General features: G+C 41.7%; 1 protein-coding gene across 2 annotated transcripts in view; it reads left to right on the top strand.

Annotated features, from left to right (window-relative positions):
- The window catches only part of Adgre1 (adhesion G protein-coupled receptor E1), a 51524-nt gene that overhangs the window by 18389 nt on the left and 10743 nt on the right, over positions 1 to 22392 (top strand). For both annotated transcript variants that reach the window (XM_087201377.1, XM_021245170.2), the window contains exons 8-18: positions 646 to 795; positions 4285 to 4425; positions 4514 to 4660; positions 5816 to 5904; positions 7971 to 8054; positions 11266 to 11443; positions 12027 to 12146; positions 15050 to 15249; positions 17237 to 17407; positions 20529 to 20723; positions 21926 to 22161. In XM_087201377.1, the coding sequence (XP_087057503.1) occupies positions 646 to 795; positions 4285 to 4425; positions 4514 to 4660; positions 5816 to 5904; positions 7971 to 8054; positions 11266 to 11443; positions 12027 to 12146; positions 15050 to 15249; positions 17237 to 17407; positions 20529 to 20723; positions 21926 to 22161 (1711 nt within the window). The remainder of the gene's footprint in view (positions 1 to 645; positions 796 to 4284; positions 4426 to 4513; positions 4661 to 5815; positions 5905 to 7970; positions 8055 to 11265; positions 11444 to 12026; positions 12147 to 15049; positions 15250 to 17236; positions 17408 to 20528; positions 20724 to 21925; positions 22162 to 22392) is intronic.

Raw genomic sequence — 22392 nt, 5'->3', positions numbered from 1 at the left:
GGTATCTATATATAATGGAATCCTATGTGACTATAAGGAAAGATAAATGCTAGACATCATTGGAAAGTGGATTCACCTGGAAAACAAAATGTTAGGAGAGATGAATCAGACACATCAGCCTAAAAACCACAGAGTTCCTTTCATTTGAGTAATGCCAAGCACAAATAAAGAGCAAAGTGAAAGAATGGTAAAAGGAATCAGGGAGATAGATCTTTTTGTAAATGGGAAGGGGTCCAAGTGACTGAGGGGAAGAGAAGGGAGGAAGGGAGGGGACACAAACAGATTACAGACGCAGCGCGTGCATGTGGCCAGTACCCACAACAAATGTAATCATTGCATGTCCCAAACACGAACGAAAGAAATAACAACAATAATGAAAACAGGGAAAGGAGATCTAGAGACAGACGGAGGGAGGTGGATGGGGAGGAAAAGTGAAATAAAACAAACTAGGATGTGTGAAATACATGTACCTACTCCCTAAGATGAATGTAGACTTCATGTACTGCAATCATGTACTAATAAAAGAAAAATTTAAAAAATCAAACCCAGAAGCAGGGAACACACTGGCTTCAGTCGGTGGTGAGGCTCTGAGCAGTCAAGCTCAGCCTCCTTCATCCTTTTAACCCAGACTGGTTTTCTGTTTAGACGTGGATGAATGTTCCAAGAACTCGACTCTCTGTGGTCCCAACTCTGTTTGCATCAACACCCCAGGAGAATACAACTGCTCCTGCCTGTCTGGATTCTCTTCAGCTGGTTTTCAGAACCCTGGAGCCTCAAAGGCTTTGGGATGTGCAGGTAATTCTCCCAGCCATTCTGAGGACTTATCCATGGGTGGCACACTCTCCGGGGACACACTGACTTGTGACAATGACCATTAGTTCTTGCTAGTGATTCTATGGACCGGCGTTTCTGTTTCTTGTAGTGTCTGCTGGGGCACTATGATGGGTTTGGTAGGTTCCAAATGGCTTTGCTTACATGGCTGGTCTCAGGCTAGGAGCCCTGTTGAGACTTTCTTCCTGGGTGCATGACTTTCCACGTGGCTACTTGGGTTTCCTTACAGCATGGCTGCTGGTTTCCAAAAAGGTAAAATTCCAAAGGAAAGAAAGCAGACCCTGATAGCCTTTTTAAGGTCAAGGCTTGGATATCTCAGAGTGTAATTTCTACCTACTCACCACACTCAAGAGCCAGCCTAGATTCCAAGGAACAGGAAATCAAGTCTCCATCTAACTAGGGGAGCAAGGTATGCATTTGGGAAGCGAGAGAATTTATGGAGGTCCTCTCTGGAGTATCTACCATACACCAGAGCACACTTCACATTCTTTATCTTCCAGGGAGAAATTCTTGCTTCTTTTCATTAAAAATGTTCTATTTTTTATTATTTGTTAATGTTCACAAACTGCTGAGTTTAGTAGAAGCAGAACCATAGAAGGATAAGTTTGAAAGGGACCTTAGAGTTAAATTAATCTGGTATCTTGTCCACAGCCCAGGTGTGTTGGGAAAGTGGGAACAGTTGCCAAGGGACTGAAGAAAATACCTAGAGGTGGCTTGTGAGAGAGAAGGTTTATTAACGTATCCACAGATAGAGTCCAGTGCGATGGGCTGGATTTGTTATTTGCCAGGAGGCCTGACAGGTAGTGGGCTAGACAGGAAATCCTTCAGGGCCCAGTGGCAGTGGGCTGGGTGGGGAAATTTTCAGAGAGAGTTTAAGTACCTAGTGGTGGCCATGTGGACGACAGTGCATCACGGTCCCCTGCTCCACACCCAGTCACGGTGGAGAGGAGGTTTCATTGATTGAACTACACAGCAGTGACATCATTAGCTTGCTTTGTTCCACTGCATGACCAGTATTCCAAGGAATAGATGACTTAGCGCATGGGCAGAAAAGCAGTTTTTACAGTTACCACTGGTGTGTCCTGTTCCGAGGGTCCCTCGGATACTTCTGACCCAGATATTCTGGTCCCTGTTCACCTATAGCATCCCCTGCTTGTGGCAAGAGCCTTGGGAAGGCCAAATGGGCATCTCAGGGACATGGTGCTGAATGTCCTAGTTTTTCTCAGGATGATACATACAGTGTCAGGAACTCCTAGGAATCATGAAGGCTCCCCATTTAGTCCAAGGGGAAAGGTGAGCATGCAAGGTGTGTATTTACCGATTCAGGTTTCATTTCACAAGAAAAATGCCTTCAGAGTCCAGAGTTTTTCCCTTCCCTTCCCTTCCCTTTCCTTTCCCTCTTTCCCTTCTCTCTCTCTCTCTCTCTCTCTCTCTCTCTCTCTCTCTCTCTCTCTCTCGATCTTACCCTGTAACTCCAGCACTTTCTATGTAGTCAGGGTTGACCTTGAACTTACAATCCTGCCTTAGCCTCCTTAGTGCTGGGATTACAGATGTGCACCACAGCACTTGGTGGCAATGGTTGGAAAATCATTCACCTAACCCGGCTCCATACACAAAATATAAGTTCCATCTCTGACAAGACCTAGCCTAGTTTATGCCTAAATATTTCTGGAAGTGAGGAGCTCACCACTACTAAAGGAAGATATGAAAGGTTTCATCTTTAACTCTTTCCTAATTATTTTTCTTCCAGAACACTTTATTTTGTAAATCAGAAGGAAGTACAGTGACCCAGCTTTACTCTGGATTAGTTAAGTGAGGGCTTCTCTCCCCCTCAGCCCCATTTGCGTTTTCCTGGTTTTCTGTAGGTGATCTGTTGTATATTGTAGGATGTTTGGCAGCATCTTTAGCCTCTATTTGCTGGATTCTGGTGGCATTCTCCCTGTGCTCACATTCTAACAAACAAAAATGTCTCCAGACATTGCCCAACATTCTCTGGCAGGCAAATTGCTCCCAGTTGAGCACTGCTAGCTTAACATAATGGAGATTTCTCACGGCCACAATATCAATATGGGCCTATCTGGCCAGTACACAGCTTTCCTTCACACTGTGATTAGAGGGACACGGTCTCCTTTCATCTTTTGATTTCATCTGTCCCTTAGGGCCTTGGAGTCTCAACTATTGGGAGGAAAGACAGAGGGCAGAAGTCGCACCCACTTCTTAAGCAGCTTGGCACAGATGTGAATATATCATCCTTCCCCACACTCCATGAGTGAAGACTGGTCAGAGAGTCTCCCCTGGAGGCTGCTGGGAAATGTAGTTTCTAGCTGGGCTGCCATTTTCTAGGACAATGGACCACATATACAGCGGTGGTCTCTCATGAGATTATAGTATAATGCAGGGGAAATTTTTCCTTTGCCTAGTGATGTTGTAGTTCTTCTAGCACAATCCATTACTTACATGTTTATGGGGATATTGGCTTAACAGATCTACTAGACTGTAAGTCATATACCAGGGTAGCATGTGTAATTATGGATTGTACATAAATAAATGTTACTGGCTTATGCTATGCCTTTTATTATTATTTTAGAGGGCATTCCCACTTATTGAAAAGTTAATCATAAAACATTATGCCATGTTAGGCCAGCAACAGCCTCTGTTTGCTATGTCTCTTGACTGCATCGAAAGGGCATATCAAATGATTGATTCCTACCAGCTAGGTTTGTATAAGTATAGTTTATGTCCAGATGTGTTCAATCCATAGCCCATGGGCTACATTCAACCCAGGACAGCTGGTAAAGCAACCCAACAAGATCACACATTATTATGTGATTTGGGGCAGTGTTTTTCATGACTCAATGGTGCGGCTCTACAGTGTAGACTGTGTAGGTAACAACAGAACACTATAACAGAACGCTGTGTAGGAGAGGACATGTGTTTCCAGCACCCTCCACACACTGTCAGTCTAAGTGAAGCCTCTGTGTATCAGATCTTACATGTTTTGTGTGGCTCGCCATGTAAAATGTAGCAGTTATTGATAATGGTATTTCAACCTGCCTACATGTACATGTGCCTGTGAGGATGGGCATTTATTATTATGAAGCAGATCGGTAAGTGTTCAATGTAATTCTTAAATTTGGGCTTCTTGTGTTATTTTGTAAAATAATTTAGTAGATTAAAGTATAAACAAGGACGTTTTGTTACTTACATACATTAACCACGTCTTCTATTTCATATGTGGCCCAAGATAATCCCTCTTCACTCAGTGTGTCCCAGGCAAGCCAAAAGGCCACACATTTATGATTTTCACACAATAACAAAACCACCAAATGATGTACTTATCACATGCATCCCCTCTATGAAGAGAGGAGAGGAGTGACCATACTTTGGAAGGGGAAGCAGGGCTTGGTTGGGCACATGGCCAACTCTATGTAACACCCATTCTCTGCTTGACAGATATCGATGAGTGTGTAGAATCGTGCCCCATCAATTCAGCCTGCACCAACACCCTTGGGGGCTTCTTTTGCACCTGCCACCCTGGCTTCACACCTAGCAATGGACAACTGAATTTCACAGGCCAAGAGGTGGAATGCGAAGGTGAGTGGAGGTTTGGCCAGATGGTGGCTCAGGAAAGAAGTTCCTCCTTATTCCTCTGAGTTCCTTGATACCCTTGAATTCTTTGTAGATACGGATGAATGCTCCCAGGATCTATCACTGTGCGGACCACACTCTGTTTGCACCAATGTTCCGGGCTCCTACAGCTGTGGCTGTTTGCCAGGCTTCCGGCGCAATCCAGAAGGCTCTAAGGCACATGGCAACTTCAGCTGCAGAAGTAATCGTCATCGTGTGTGTTGGCCTCGGAACCGCTGTCTCATTCTGCCTGTAAAGTCTTCATTCTATCAAACCTCTGCTCGCTTCTTTTACTTTCACCTCATCCACACACAATATTCTTGCTCTTTTTTACTCACTCATTAATCTATTCATTTGATAAATTATTTTTGGCTCAATTGTTAATTAATTAATTTAGCAGTCCACTGCACCAAGCATTGAGAATTCAATCCTGATTTTGATGGGCATAGTACCTGCTTTTATGTAGTTTATGGTCAAGGGAAGGAACCAGAGAGTGCTTACCTAATTATTAATAGCGACCATAAGGGATGCAGCAAGTGACACAATGCAGTGTGTTTTGAGGTAAACAATGGGATATTTAATGTGCTCTGAGCAAATGACATTTCAGCTGCAGCTGGAAGGAGAAGTAGGCATTATCCAGATGAGGAGTGGAAGTCATGGTGCTCCAGGTTATAGCACATGCAAAGGTCCTGTGGTTCATGCAGAGTGAGAACAAGGCAGAAGTGCTGCTAGATGTGTCTCATGTGTTGCCCAGAGCTCAAATTATTTAGGGCCTTGGATGCTATGCAAAGCAGTCTAGAGTCTTTTATCCTCAAGAACAGAAAACTACAATGGTTTAAAAATTTAAGTGATGAGATTTTTTTATACATTAAAAATACATACTTAAGTGGCTGCAATGACATATAATGAAACAAATATATCTGACATCCTTCTTAAATTAGAACCAGAATATCATCAAAGCCACTGTGACTCTTAAATGCCCCCCCCCCACACTCTACTCCATCCTTCTGTGTCCTTCTGTGTCCTCCTCCCAGGGAAGCTCTTGGAATTTTGTCTTTATTTTTCTCCTACTTAAAAATCCCCCCGCTGAGTAAGTACCTCTAAACTGTATCTATCTTAGTTTGTCTTGCTTGGGACCCCTGTGGAAAATGTTATCATCCTAGTGATTGTATTCTCTGACTCGCTGCTCTCCTCAGAGGCCCTCACACTGTGGTGTGTTTGCAGCTTGTTCATCGTCACTGCTGTGTGTTATGACCACAGCGGATTCTCACCAGGGAGATGACGGAGTCAGACTCACTTTTTGTTCATATCTTGCTGTGATTGCAGTTTGATTTGGTTGCTTTTGTTTCCTTCCTAGGGGTTCCATTCAAATGTAAGGAAGATATGGTTCCCCACAATGAACAGGTCCAACAGTGCCAAGAAGGGTCATCAATGGACCCTAAATATGTAAGTCCTAGTGAAAGATCCTAGTTGTTGAAGTTTTTCAAGAGGACACTTCAGTGGGTTTTTGTTTTTGCAGTCTTAAAGTAAAAAATGATGGTGACCTAACAATCTGTCCACTAGGGAGAGCTTATTTGATTATTCAATAATACTGTCACTGTCAGCACAAGACTTTCACTTTGTGGCTCAGTATGGCTGCTCCAGCTCTTCCCATCACAGCGGCTTTATAGCTGGTAGGAAAAGTAGAAAAGGAAGTAAAAGGCACAGTCTTTCTTTTAAGCGTATGCCACAGTATCTGGTTATATACATTGGCCAGAAATTAGTTACATGGTTGAGCATAGCTGCAAGGGAAGCTGTGAAGAGAAGATACTTAACCTGTGTAAATCAAATGAGACTTTTTTGGAGTCTTGCTACCAGTGAAGGTGTTGCTGTTGATCTGAGTGAGGTGGGATGGGTGATACACAGTTAAGCCAGGCAAAGAGGAATTTTGACATCCTGATTACTTAATGAAGTCATTGAAATTAGCAAAATTTCACGTCACCCTCAGGAATTGATGTCACCATTCTAAATAGGAATTTGAAAATTAGCTTTGAAATTCACATACCATGGGCCACTGATTTTCTATTTAATTTTGGTGAAATAGGCACAACATAAAATTTACCATTTTAACAATTTTAAAACATACAATTAAGTACCATTTAGTGTATTTATGATGTTGTGCAAAAATTGTCACTGTTTCTAGAACATTTTTTCCACCCCAAAAGGAAATCCCACTCCTGTCAATATCCACTTCCTTCTCCCCCCAGCTCCTGGGAAGAGTAATCAGCTCTCTGTCCCCATGGATTTGCCTACTCTAGACACACCCTAAAAACAGAATTATACAGTATTTGGCCTGTAGTATGTGGCTTCTTTCATTCATCATCATGAATAAACATTCTCAATGTTTATCCATGCTGTTGACATGAACCAGAAATCCTTTCTTTCCATGGATGATTAAAATTCTATTTAGACCAATTTTTCACACATTCCCCTTTTTGCTCCCATAAGTAGTTTTGCTGTTTGCTTCTTTTATTCATTTATTCTTCTTTTCATTTCATTTATTCTTTTATTCTTTTATTCATGGAAGATAAAGGTGATGTGATTCTAATTCAATGGTTTACTAATCAGCCTTAAAAAAGGAGAAAATTCTGACATTTGTTGCTACATGGATAGACCTGAAGAATATTATTTTAAGAGAAGTCAGGCACGGAAAAGCAAACTGCATGGTCTCACTTACAAGTGAAATCTAAAACAGTCAAACTCATAGAAGAGAATGGGATGGAATGTGTGTGTGTGTGTGTGTGTGTGTGTGTGTAGAAATAGTAGTAAAAGGGTAGAAAGTTGCAGGCCCACAGGAAGAACAAGTTTTTAATGAGCCATTGAAAGTGCGGTGACTGTAGTTAGTAATAGTCCATTGTATATTTCAAAATTGTTGCAAGTGAATTTCAAATAGTTCCGCTTCGAAGCATGATAAGTCTTTGAGGGGAGGGATATGTTAATTAGCTTGCCTTAATCATCACACAAAACATCATGTTGTACCCCACTAACATATACAATGATAATATGTTCATTTGCAATAAACAAACTTAATTTTATTGGTGTGTAATATGGTATACATTATTGGAGTACAGTGTATTATTTCAACACAGGCATATGGCATTTACTGATCAAGGTGGGGCAATAAGCAGTTGCCTCACCCTGTCATTTCTATTCGGAGCCTTTTTCTCTTCTAGTTATGCATATGCAGTGTCATGGGTTATTGTGAGCCCTAATCCTCCCTAACCCTCACGTTGGAGAGCATGAGAACTTATTCCTCCCATGGAACTACATTTTAGTACGTGTTACCTAACATTCTTTTATTCTACTTCTCACTCCTAGCAAAAACAGTTGATCGGGTGAGTTTTATTTCCCTGAGAATTCTAGAGACTCAGGAATTCAGGACCCTCTGCTCAGCATGATGGTCCAGGCTGTAGAAGATGACCTTGAGGGTGGACTGACCTGTGCTCACGGATGCTCTTTCTTTGGGGACACAGGTCTCCTTCTGTGCCCTCATGAATGCCACCTTCAGGGTCCTGGATGATGCCTGTGAAAACAAAACCGCCGCTGTGTCCCTGAAGGTAACAAGGGGGTCTTTGTCATTGTGTTTGAGTTTCTAACATCTCGCACATGTTTTGGGTGCAGAAAGTCTTCGTGATCACTGCCTTGTGCGTTCACCTTTAACATACCGCAGTTGTGAGATTTTGAAAGTCAGCACACTCTCAAATTACTTTTTCAGACTTTGTAGGTTCTGTGAGAGTCTGAACAGATTTGTGGAGCTACCACTAATGAGGAAACAGTCACTTTCATTTCCCCCCAAAATCCCCTTGACTTTTCCCTCTTATATTTAGAAGCTTCCTTCTCCACTCGCCCCTGTAAATCCCAAACGTGCTGTTCCGCACATCTGTCTTCTCAAGAACGTTAGAAATAGGATCATAAGTATGTGGCCTTTTGAGACTGATTTTCTTTTCTTCCTCAGCATCGTGCCTTTGAGGTTCATGTGTATTATGTCTATCAATATTTCCATTCCTTTATCATTAACCAGTAGAGGCATTTAGCACCTTGGCAGGGCCGCACCATCATCACAGCTTTCTAGTTGCAGAACACTGACATCACGCCTTCCCAAGGAAACCCTGTACTCACTGAGTAACTGGTCCCCATCTCCCTCTTCAGTCCCTGGCACCCACCACTCTGCTATCCACTCTAAGGACCTCCCGTGAGAGGCATCACACAGTATTTGTCCTTTTGTGTATAATTTCCCTCACTGAGCATGGAATGGTCAACATCCACCCGTGTCAATGGCATGGATAAGTGTTTCATCCCTTTTCATGGCTGAATAACATCTCTATTTATGAAGGTACCATATTTTTTAATCCATTCATCTTTGAAAGAACTTTAGGTTGTTTGCAACTTTTGCCAGTTGTCAATAGAACTGATATGAACACTTGTGTACAATTCTTTTTTTTTAGTGTGAATATGAATCTTCTCCATGACATTATACATAGGAGATGCTAGGTCATTATGGTTGTAGATATTAAAGCCTAGTTTTTTTAAGCCTGTAAACTGGACTTGTGGCTGTAGTTATTTTATTTCTAAATATTTTTGTGAAAAATAAGACATAGATATTGGTTATTTTTGTTATGAAAATAAGAAAAAACTTTCATATTTGTAATTTGATTCATTGAAAATTAATTTAACATGTTTATTAAGTGTGCATGCATAGCATTTTCAGACTAAATTTTCATAAATAATTTACCCTGTTTTTGAATTTAAAGTCCCTGAAGTATTTTATTCTATGTTTACAAATAGTCTTATTTCCACACCACACTTCAAGCCCTCATGAGGAAGATTTAAAAATCTAACAGGCAAGGTCCCAGGGGCCTTCAACTGACTCCAAAATTCAATTCCTCTAGTTATAGACATAATAATTCTATGCCTACAATAATTCAAATTCTTCAAAACAATACAATTTATAAGCAGCCACATTCTTGAAAATTGATCCTATTACAATCATAAATCAGATCACAGTTTTCAATGAGATTTTGTGGTTCTCTAATGTGTCTAATTGTTCCAAACCTTTTAAATAACAAAAGTTTCCAGATTAAGATACAGAACTCAAAATCTTCTAAATTTCATACAAAAGTATTACCACTATGGATTTGTACTTTGGATATATGCACTTTTTCCTGAGTATATAAAATGTTTCCCAGCTAATAAGAATTAGGTCTCATATTCCAAGTGGGTTTTAGTTAGGCTTTACGGCCGTAGAATCAGGGACCGGATTCTCCCAGGTATTTCTGGCTGGATTTTTTGGCTGTGTTGGTGGGAGGAGGGCCGACCCAACACTCATGCCATTCAGGGATGGGGTTGGCCCTCAGAATGCTGCTTCTCCTAGACAGTCCTCTCTCAGATTTCACAAGATCCCATTTGGGTTGAACTCCTTTTTATTTTTGACATCTAATTTTGAAAGGTCGAAACTTTTTTCCATAGTTAGATTCCTGTTTTATATCCTTAATGATCTGATTCATTTCTTTCCGCAATTTATTAGGTTCTCAATTCTTTTTGTACTTTTTGGGCTTGGGTTATGATCACAAGTTATAGTCAGTTTATTAAAGATAATAGTAATTAAGGGGTTGATTCAACACTACTATTATTATATTTATTGCTATTCTTACCTTGCCTGTATTTGTCAGACATAACCAATGTTAGCAGTTAGATGTGTGTCTCTGTCTTTTACTTTGTAAGTGTATACACACACACACACATTCAATTCATTTATTGAGTATTTACTATGAAAAGTTTAGGGCAGTAACTAAGAATTCAGACTTTGGTGCTGGGTATTCCATCTACTAGAAACAAATTTTTGTTTCCCCACCCCAAACCAGGATATAATTGCCACCATTTCATAGATGTAGTCTCAATATTAGACAAGTAAATATATCTAAGATCTCTCTGTCTGTCTCTGTCCCTTAAAAAGTATCTGTCTCATAATAAGTGTGCATTATTTTTTATTTTCTGGCCAGAGACATACATACCATAAATATGTCTTATATTATTGTTAAGCCACATGAGATAATGCATCCTATTTATAATTATATTAACTTAATATTTGTGACCCATCCTGCTTGTTAAAACATAGAGATACACTACAGCATTCTTATTTTTTGGTGGGGGAGGTACCGGGGATCGAACTCAGGTCCTTGAGCTTGCACAGCACGCCACGAAACCACTGAGCTAAATCCCCAGCCCTAACAGCATTCTTCTTTAGCAGGTGCTTCCTACCCCACAATTGGATTTCACCCTCATCTATTTAACCGACTTGTTGGACATTAAGGATTTCTACAAGTCATCTTAAAATAAACGCCATTGAACAATTTTTCAAAATTGCACAATTTTTAAGTAATTCTGGAAGGATTAATTTTTGGAAGAGAAATTCCTGGGTCAAAAATGATGTGCAGTTTCCATTGTTAGAGGCACTCTGTAAAGGCGATGTTAATTTGTGTTCCCAAAGGGACCTCTTGAGTCAGAAAATGGCAGCTGATGGAGGCTTCTTTTCACTCTCCTTTGGCCTTGCTCTCAGTCTACTCTCCTATTGAGAGAGGATAGCTGCTATTTCATTACTGAGACAGGAGGAGGGACAGATGGAGGACAAGGAGGAGGCGAAGGTGGATGGGGGCAGAAGAAGAGAAGGGAAGGAAGAAGAGGAAGAATTAAAAGATGGAAGAGAGTGAGGGGAGGTGTGGGAGGGAGAGGAATGAGAAGGAGAAGGAATAAATATATCTTTTCTTGCAGAGCAAGGTGGAGAGCTTTGCCTCTGTGCTTGAACAAACATCCACATGGACCAAATTCAGCAAGGAGGAGAAGTCCACCCTGGCCACGGTCCTACTGCAGAGTGTGGAAAGCAGCACGTTAGCTGCTTTACTGAAGTCTTCAGAGAATGCCAGCCAGACTATTCAGACAGAGCACTTAGGTAACGTAACTCTTCAGGGCAGAGCCACCCTTGGGTGCCAAATTGAAGGGGTGACTTTGGAAATGAGATTCTCTGTAGCTTTCCAATTGAATCTATCCTCAACTAATACAAAATCCTAAATTCACAACAAAGCAAGTCTGGTTATGTTGATGTTTCCCATTCTCCGTGCATTTGACAAGGACAAGGCACTGTGCTAAGCCTGTTTCATTAACTTGTGGATGGACTCCCACTGACCTCACTCCCACAAACTCTTCAATTTTCTACACCTTCCCAACAGTGCCATGTGCTAGAGGCCAAGCCTTCAGCACACAAGGCTTGAAGAACGTCTCAGATCTAAACTTCAGCTCTACCTTTCTTTGATGCACTCCTTACAATATGGGAGCTCAAAAACTCCCACTACATTTCTCATTTTCTTAGTGCTGCTGTCCTCCTTCATCTTTCAAGGGACTCAAGACCTTCCCGGTGACACACTGGCCTTTCCCTTCTTCTGTTTGCTTTTAAGTATGACTGTGTAACCATTTGGACAGAAATCAACTTCAGAACCCATTTTCTGAGTGACTGCAAGCGTTTCTTTCCCGTTTAGATATTGAGAGCAAAGTAATCAATGAAGAATGCAATGAGGAGAATGTGTCCTTTCTCTTGAAAGCCAAAGGGGATGAGGTGACTGTTGAGTGTTCCATCATTGAAGAATCTGAAAGCACAGGTACATTGAGACCCACTCCTGAGAGTCTGGGTGACGGTGCTTTCACCCTGGAAGAATTTATTGATCACCGCCTAGGTATCAAGATCATTCCAGGTAGTTGACAATCAATGATAGTGGAGGCAGAAGTGGCCAATGTCCATGGAGATTTTTCCATCTGCTAAGGAAGTCAAATATTAAAAACGTAATGTCAGCCAACTGGAGTATGGGGACCTTCCCTGCTCAAATATGGTGGCCACATTGAGCTCCTGAGCACTTGAAATGTGACTAGGCTGAATTGAAATGAGCTCAATGTAAAATGTATGCTATATTTCAGAGACTTGGTGCAAAAAAGAGAACAAATATTTCTTCTTTTTTTGGTACCAGGGATTGAACTCAGGACCTTGCGCTTTCGAGTCAGGCAGTGGCACCACTGAGCTACATCCCCGGCCCACCAAATATTTCACTTATAATTTTTATACTTAAATTACTTTAAAATAATATATATTAAAATACGTTTTAAGCCTCATTTTTTCTTATTTAAAAACTGACAGGCACATATGTATTTACTGTGTACAACATGATGTTTTGAAGCATGTATACTGTGTGGGATGGCTAAATCTAGATCGTTTATGTACAAGGTGTGGTCTAAAAATATAGTGAATATTTACATTGAAAAATTATTACAAGAAAAGACACATTGGTAGGATCCACCTCAAAATATTCTCCCTTGCTTTGAAAACACTTACTCCATTGTTCTTGCCATTTTCTGAATCAGTTCTGGGAGTCCACTTTCATGAGTGTCTTTAGTTGCATTATCTCGGCTGCCTCAATGTCCTAAACCAATTCACAATGCTCAGCAGCGATAGGAATTGTGACTTTGGGGAAGATCCAGACATGCATGGTTGCAGAATATGGTGGATGAGGATGCACCATCTGGTTTTTAGGAGCCTGCCTTTCCACAGCAACAGTATTCACTATAGTTTTGGTCATGCCTCATAAAAATACTTTCATGTTATCATCTCAGATTCTTATCATTTTTGTGGTGGGAATATGTTTACTTCCTTGGCTTTTTCCCTCTTTTTTGGTACCGGGGATTGAACTCAGGACCTTGCTCTTGTGAGGCAGGCAACAGAAACACTGAGCTAAATCCCCAACCTTCCTTGGCTTTTTTTTACAATGCAGCACACTGATGTTAACTCTAGTCATTTGCTGTACAATAGTTTTCTTGAACATATTCTCCCTGTCTAACTGGAATTTTTTATTCTCTGACCAACATCTTCCAGTGCTACTAGACACTGGTAACTACTATTCTACTCTCTGCGTCTATGAGATCAATACTTTTTTTAGGTTCCACAAGTAAGAGAGATCACGTGGTATTTGTGTGTCTCTACCTGACATATTTCACTTAACATAGTTTTCTCCAGGGTCACCCATAATGCTTCCAGTGACAGGATTTTAGAAAACATGATATATATATATATATATATAAATATATATATATATATATTTATATATATATGCATTGAAATGCTATTCAACCATAAGAAAAGAAGAACTTATTTTACAATATAGTTTTACATTTTAAAATATCGAATTTACATTTTAACATGATATTTTGCTTAATATATCATTTAAATTTTTTGTTTTTTGGTTTTTAAAACTGTAGTTACCAGATAATTTCAAATTATATATGTGGCTCACACTACATTTCTGTTAGACAATACTCATCTATATTGTGGTTGGCATACTTTAACCCTAGAAGGGAAGCTAGTCAATATGTTAGGCTTTGTGTACAATACAGCCCAGTCTGCTGTCCTTTATCTATAATCAATTCTGTAATATTTCAGTGTAAAACCACAAGATGAAATGTGGCAAAAGACATTTAAACTAAATCCAGAGGAGTAGGTAGAGAAAGAAGCAAACATCTTAGGCAGTACAAGCAACAGATCTGCATAGAGAAAAAACCCTGGGCCTATTCATGGAACTAAAAAGTGGGAGAAGGTTACAGCAGCATAAATGTTGAGGGAGACAGGGAGGAGGCAGAGGGTATTTGATCCCCATCTGTTGGTTTACACAATCTCCAGAGGGCACAGAAAGCCTGGGAATCTCCTGTTTAGCGGTAGGCTCTAAAGCAGTGCTCTGGCTGCAACATAGTGCACGGCTGGTGTGAGACGGGGTGTGAAGGAGGCTGATGAGCAAGTAGAGGTCCAGAGGGAGGGACCAACTTGGATCTCAGGCTACTGAAGTGAGAAGTGGAAAGGGGATCATCAGGGCCCATCGAGAGGGAAGAATCTGTTTTTGGGTGAAGTAGAAAGAAAAGAGAATTCTCCAAGTTCCAGTTTAGGTGACTTCATTTATTGAAAGAAAGGAATGGAAATCAGAGATGGAGACAGAAAGTAGTCAATTTGTGGGATGTCTCAGCGGACGTCTAGAAGGTGCCTCCGTTGGCTGCGAGGTGGCAAGTGAATCCTGGGGGATGGGACAGACTGGCGGGGACAGGAAACAGCTCCGGGAGGCCTCCCTGGACACCCCTGGTATTTAAAAAGAAGGCACAAAGCCCACAGGAAAGGTCAAACAGGAATAAAGGTGAAGGTGGAAGGAAAACTTAATCCCCATCACTGAATGCCCTGTCCCTTAAAAGTGAAAATTCAAATTTATGTTTAAATGCAGGTAAGATTTCTCATGGTTATAGCCACTCAGGATTTCTTAAAAAAAAAAAAACAAAAACACAAAACTGTATGGTTCTGACGAGGATCACCAATCTGGCAGTTCACTGCTAGTTCGGTCCTCAGAGCGAGCCGGTTTCGGGGCTTGGAATCTTCCAGTGCATGTGAGTGCGAGTGTGCGCATGCTTGCGAGTGTGTGGGCGCATCCGTTACAATTCGCTAGCTAATGCTTCCCACTTTTCTTTTTCATTTGGGCAGGGACCGTTGGAGTGGCTTTTGTCTCCTTTGCAAACATGGAATCTGTTTTAGATGAACGCTTCTTCAGAGACCCCCAAGCCGGCTGGGGCACCATGGAGAGGAAATTGCGCATGAATTCTCGAGTCGTCGGGGGCATCATGACTGGGGAAAAGAAAGACAACTTCACAGAGCCCATTGTCTACACCCTAGAGAACATTCAGGTAGTGACAAGTTCGAGACCCCAGTCTGGTCTCCTATTGAGATATTGCTATTCTCCAGGGGCTGCAATTCTCATTTTTCTAAATTAAACATTTTTATTCTGAAATAATCATAGCTTCAGTTGTGAGAAATAATGCAAAGAAATCTCATGTACCTTTACAAATGTCCTCAAAAGTGACAGCTTGTAAAATTATAGTAAAACATTACCACTAAGATCTTGAAATCGATGCAGCTAAGATAACAGTGCAAGTCCAGTACCACGATAGTCTCTCTTTGGATCTTTTAAACAATTTTAATTTAATTTTAAGATTACAGATAAAATCATAACTGTACAGATTAATGGGGTACCACCTGGTGTTACAGTACATCTATACATTGTATAATGTCTGAAGCAGGTTTTACAGTTTTTAATTGGCACACTATATTTGTACATATTTATAGAATACAGTATGATAATTTGATAAAGTATACAAGTGTAAGGATCAAATCAGGGTAATTATAATTAGTATTTACACATCCTATAATGTTTATCATTGCTCAGTTAGAAAACTTCTGAACCTTTATTTATTTACAAGGATGGGATAAATTGTTGTAATCTCACCTTTCATTGTTCATAGGAACTATTCAGGCAGGCATCTTCTACAATTTCTTGCAACTCAAGCCACATCCCCACAACTGTCTGGAGAAGAATGAGCTCTCTTATTTCCATCTAGTGCTGCTACCTTCAGCACTGGGCTAGATGGAGGCGAGATTGAGCAACATGGATGCAGGAACATTCACGGGCAGTTTATTTACCTTAAGCAGAGCCCATTCAGCAGTGGAGACAGGACAACTGTGTGTTGAGATACCAGCATTTTCCTCCATTTCATGTAGACTCTATGCACATCTTTTTTCCCCAAAGGTTCTTTTCTTCCAGTGCTGGAGGTGGAGCACAAGGCCTCACATATGCTAGGCAAGTGCTCTTACTCCTGAGGTGTGTCCAAACTGTCCATGACGTGGGTCATATAAAATCGGTTAAAGGGACCCTCAGGTGCCCAGCCCCTTTTGTTTTCAGCCTCAGGAGCAGCTGGGGATGACCATCTGCATTTCCTGGGACAGTATGCTATTTGTTGGAACAAGACTTGGTGCATTTTTTTTTTCCCTTCTCAATAACACTCCCCTCTACTCCCACGACAGTTGTAGATGTTTTCCTGAAACATATCATCTCCCCAACTCTTGAGTTATTTTTTTCCAAACGGGTTTTACTTTGCTGATACTTCTCAGGCATAAATACCCTGATGGGATGTTTTGGAGCTTTCTCCATCAATCTGTCAATGTTCAGGTTTGATTCTGTGCTCTAGTGTGCAAAAGCAACATGTTTATCTCCTTCTGTGCTCTCCACTTACCATGGCTTGTTTCAGTTCCGGAAATGCACCAGTGTCCTTTGTGCCTCCGGACACTTGCACATGTTCTTCCTGCCTAGAATGCCTGCCTTCACCACCTGTACAACTACAATGCCCCTTTCATGCCTCAAATGTCATTGCTTCAGAGACACCTTCAATGCCTGTGTATAACATGAGATTAATTTAACTACCGTTGCACACTCTCAAGCCATGCTGTTATTTTTATTGTTGCTAAAAAGGTCTCTGCTCACTCATTTTCATATTTCTCCTTTCATCACACTATGGCTTCACTAGGGGATGGGGCTATGTCTGCTGCACCTATCAACCTCTCTTGTGTGTAGCACAGATGAAGGCATGCCATGGGTCCCCAGGAAAATACAATGAGTGATTGCAGGAATGACCAGCCCCATCCCAGAGCTGAGCAAAGGAGGCATTTTCTTCTAGCACTCACACTGTGGGCAATAGCATCAGAGAGGACTTCACTGCATATGGAAATGGAATTATTTCTCTCCATTTGGTATCTTTGGGCCCCAGTGGCTCTTGAGGTTGGTCACAGGGAATCCACTGCTGAGAAAGTCTGAAGTCACTGGGCCCTCTGATTTTTCAGCCCAAGCAGAAGTTGGAGAAGGCCATCTGTGTTTCTTGGAGCACAGACACTGAGGATGGGAGGTGGACGCCATCCGGTTGTGTGACCCTGGAAGTTTCGGAGACACATACCAAGTGCAGCTGTCACCATGTGGCGAACTTGGCAGTCATCATGGCTTCTGGGGAGCTCACGGTCAGCACCGACAATCTTTTCTCTGGGCTCCTGAATATATCCTCAGATCCACTGGGAATGTACCATGGCACCTCGGTTCATGAACAAATTCATTCTACAATTCTGGAAAAGATGGCCATGTTTGTGTTTGTGTGGGAAAGATGGTCACAGTCATATTAGTCACCCGATGCAGACTTTGCGAACAAAAACATAGTTTTGTCAAATGCTTGTGTTCATGAACCAAACTGTTCACAGACAAAAGCATTCCTGAACCGAGGTACCACTGTATCATCTTCTGTGTGTCCCTTGGGGTGTTGGGGGTTGTGGGAAGTAACCATGGGGACAGAGGGCCATGTGTGCCATGCCTCTGTCCTTTGTGAACTCATGATCTTGTAGGGAAGGCAAGGAATAAAATATAAAATCAGAAACAGTGCCCTAAACAAGTGCAGGCACCATAAGTTTAACAGGCCCTATTTCATAAATGCCTTTTGTGCCCTGGACTCTTTGTTTTAAGTTTCGTGTTCTTAGGCTCATTTTATAAGATACGTGATTGAGGCTCAGCAGCATGCCTAGCCACGAAGCTGGTCATTGACGGGGTGAAATTTCTGCAGAACTTCATTAGAACTGTAAAGAACTAACAACAGTGATTCTGAAACTATTCCACACAGCAGTCAGTGATTTCGCTGCACGAATTCTTCACCCAAGTCATGAACTCTTGCAGGCCAGGCTTCACAAAGTTTCCAGTAAATCAAGTGTTAGGAGGAGACTTACAAGACAGAAATGGCAACAAAAATGATGACAGTTAAGAAAAACTGCAGGCACCAAACTCCAGAAACACTTTATTATTTCATAAGAGTGCATTAAGTATATCCATTAAAACAAACGACCTATTGGATTATGAAGATTCATATTAGACACAAGCATGTCCATTTGTATCAAGTGTGCATGTTATTCATGCATTGTGTCTGTACTCTGATTGGCCATTTGGCAGGAAGTCTCAAGTTCCTCTATTTGCACAGGCGTTTACCTCTGGTCCCAATGCTCCTGCTTGGGGATTTACAAATAATTATAATTTATATTATTATTTATTTTAAGTACTAATATCAATAAAATTATTTATATTTTATTGTATATTATTATTTTATGATTCATTGTTTCCATCGTGTGTTGCAACAGACATGATAATGCATCTGTCTGGTTGATGATCTTAATTGGGACTTACTTTAGGGGTGGGGCTTATATTACGAGCATCTTGAAAAATCAGGCTAGGGCTTGTTTTCCAGTTAGGTCTTATGTTCAGTGAAGTAGGATAGATAGATAGATAGATATAGATAGATAGAGATAGAGATATAATGAATTCCCCATAGTGAATATACTTATTATGAGTCACAAATCGATACTAATATAACATTTCTACAAAGAAATGAACAATCCTAAAATTCACACAGAAGTACCAGAATAGCCAAAGTAATAATGCTGGGCAAGAGAACAAGGCTGGAAGGATCACAGTACCTGATTTGAAATTATACTGCAAAGCTAGAGTAATGAAAACAGCGTGGTGCTGCCACAAAACTAGACATCCAGAGCGGTGGGATAGAATAAAGGTCACAGAAGCAAACTCAAGCCACTACAAGCATCTGATTCTTGACAATGGGCCAAAAACAAATGATGTAGAAAATAGAACCTCTTTACAGATAGTGCTGTGGAAACTGGATAACCATATGTAGATTGAAACTAGATCCCACTCTTGTCCTGTACAAATCAATTCAAAATGGATTTAGAACCTTGGTTTAAGACCTGAAGCTTTGAAATTTCTAGAAGAAAATATAGGAGAAACACTTGAAGTCATATGCACAGGAAAAATCTTTCCTACAATAGGACTCCACTCACACAGGAAATAACGTCAAGAATCAACAACAGGGCTGAGGATTTAGCTCAGTGGTTCCACCGCCTGCCTCACAAGCACAAGGTCCTGATTTCAATCCCCAGTACCAAAAAAAAAAAAAAAAAAAAAAAGAATCAACATTAGAAACTACCTCATATTGAAAAGCTTCTTCACAGCAAGGCAAATACAAAAACAAAACAAAACAAAAAACCAGTAAATTCTGTTGAGGATGTAAGGAAAAAGGAACCTTTTTACACTGCTGGTGGTAATATAAATTAGTATATCTTCTATGGAAATCAGTACACTTATTCCTCAAAAAAGTAAAAATAGAACTACCATATGACCCTGCTATGTTGCTTTTGGCATAAATCTGAAGGAAGCAAAGTCAGCATTCTGTGAAGATAACTGCACACCTATGTTTATTGTAGCATAATTGACAATAGCCAATAGATGGAACCAGCTCATCAATGGATAAATGAATAAAGAAACTATTATATGTACGGATGGATGTAATTCAGCCATAAAGAAGAATGAAATTATGTCATTTTCAGGCAAATAACTGGAATTGGAAATCACCATCTTAAGCGAAATAAGCCACATCAAGACACATGTTTTCCCTAATAGTGGAATCTAAAATGAAATGACATGAAAGTAGAAAGGATATTCTTGTTAGTCAAAGGGAATAGAATAGGGGGAAGCAGGCAGGGAGGTATAAGGAAAGGTAATTGAGGGGATGGACATGATCAAAAGATACGCATGTATGAAAAATACCACATCAAAACCCAATACTTTGTAAAATGAATATGCCCCAATGAAAATACATTTAAAAAGAAATCGTTCCTGTCATGTCCCTTCTTCCCCTATGCAATTAAGGACTGGATAGTTGGAATGTAGAGTCCAGCCAAGGCTGATATTTTCCCTGTTCTTTATTCCCAACCATCTGTGGAGCATCTCATTGGCCAACCCGAGGGTCATCATCCAGGAATTTAACCTCAAGGGGTTCTGGGAAATGTAGTTTGTGGATGTCCAGCGCCATAACAGAGGGTGGAGCATATGACAGGGTGCGAATGAGTGCTGAAGAATTTCACTGGGCTGGAATGAGCGACAACATACAGGATCTAGTCCATTCTGAGTGTCAGAGGGAGAAAAGGCCCGGAGTCCTTTCTCCCAAGATACAGGTCTGGTTGACTTTTTCTGCCTGCAGGTGGCAGACAGCGATTCCACGCTGAGGCTAATAGCAGATCTCCTTCCTGACAGATGGAGTTCTCCTTGTACGTCATCAGCCACGTGGGCATGATCGTCTCCCTGGCGTGCCTCGTCTTGGCCATGGCCACCTTCCTACTGTGTCGCGCCATTCGAAACCACAACACCTACCTCCACCTGCACCTGTGTGTGTGTCTCTTCCTGGCTAAGTTTCTCTTCCTCACCGGTATAGACAAGACCAACAGCCAGGTCAGCATTCCTCGGGCTGTGCCTCGATCTCCTTGTCTCTGCTCCTCCCCACCCTATTCTCAGTCAGGGCCTTTGCACATACTCTTCTCCCACCCATCACACACTTTCTGGCCTCTCACCTAGTGGACTTCTTCCAGTGCTGGTAAAAATCGTGTCCCTGACCTCATCAGGAGTTCTGTTGTTCCCTTCAATTATTTGTTCACCAGTGATTTTTACCCGTGTGACCTCACCCCTTAAGAGATACATGACAGTGTTCAGAGACATTAGCAGTTATTGCAGTTGGGCAAAGTGCAATTGATATCAAATACTTAGAGCTCAGGGATGCTGCTAAGCACCCCACACTGCACAGGATGCCCCAGCACCCCTGGAGAGGAATGATACCAATCCTGTTACAAACCTCAATAGTGCTATGGCTGAGACTCTCAACTTCTCCCTATCACAATACTGTGTGTCATTCCCTGGCAGTCATTTGAAACCATGGTGATTGTTGGCTGTGCCATTTGTCGTGTGTCTGTGTCTCCTTCCCTGGACTGAGAGCCCCATGAGGGCAGGGACCTGGGCTGCACGCCTGATACACTGTAGGCTCCTGGGCTTCCTCACAAGGAGTCCAAATCTAATGTGGGGTGAGATTATCAGTCTTTGTGCATTCTTTGTACCCCACTCTCTGTGTGGTGTTTAGCTTTGCAACCCCTTGAGTATTCAAGGCTGTCAGGACCCACTTCATCATCTGCATCACAGTGGGATGGACTATCAGTAAGGAGTCAGGAGATATTTTCAGCTTTGACACAGACACAGTGTGTCTGCTCCACGCCGCCAGGGTGCCATGAAAGCAGTCACAGATAATACATAAATGGGCATGGCTTTGTATCAATAAAACTTTATTTATGAAACAAGCAGTCAGCCCGTGGGCCTATAGTTTGTTGAACCCCATCCTCCCACGTGTTCAGACATTTTTCAATGTATCCAGTTTTGCCACAGCCTTTCTAGTTTTAGCTCTATAGGTCACGTGTCCTGGGAAAGCTCAGTGGCACACCAAGGGGATGAGGGGGTCCCATCACTGAGGGAGTCATGCTATGGTTCTAGAAATATGTGTGGACAGAATGAATGGTGGCATTTGGTGGCCCAGTCCACGTGGCCCCCCTGTCGTTCTCTCTCAGTCTTCTCCTTGAGTGGAAACCCTAACACTCACGCGCCCTCTGCAGATGGGCTGTGCCGTCATCGCTGGGCTCCTGCACTACCTCTTCCTCGCCTGCTTCTTCTGGATGCTGGTGGAGGCCGTGATGCTCTTCCTGACGGTCCGGAACCTGAAGGTGGTGAATTACTTCAGCTCTCGCAACATCAAGATGCTGCATCTCTGTGCCTTTGGCTATGGGCTCCCAGGGCTGCTGGTGGTCATCTCTGCCAGTGCGCAGCCTCGGGGCTATGGGATGCATAACCGGTGAGTAGCCTTCTCCCTTTCCCAGAAGCCCCTGCTGCCAGGGAGCACGATGGTGATCCTTGAACAGGAAAAGCAATAACCATAGCAATAAACCTGCTGGTCACAGATCCACCATATACAGTGACATGAGTTGTACACTGCACATATCCAGGAGTCGTGACTACTTGAGACTCATTCCAGGAGGGACTTATCGGCTCGCCCTAACTTGATTTTGTTTCTTCTTAGACATGT

Source organism: Heterocephalus glaber, unplaced genomic scaffold (assembly GCF_053883595.1).
Source record: "Heterocephalus glaber isolate CG9 unplaced genomic scaffold, H.glaber_assembly_v1.0 deba00001760, whole genome shotgun sequence".
NCBI classification, from domain to species: domain Eukaryota; kingdom Metazoa; phylum Chordata; class Mammalia; order Rodentia; family Bathyergidae; genus Heterocephalus; species Heterocephalus glaber.
The sequence above is the reverse complement of the archived record's forward strand: the minus strand, read 5'-3'. Positions and strand labels throughout refer to the sequence as shown.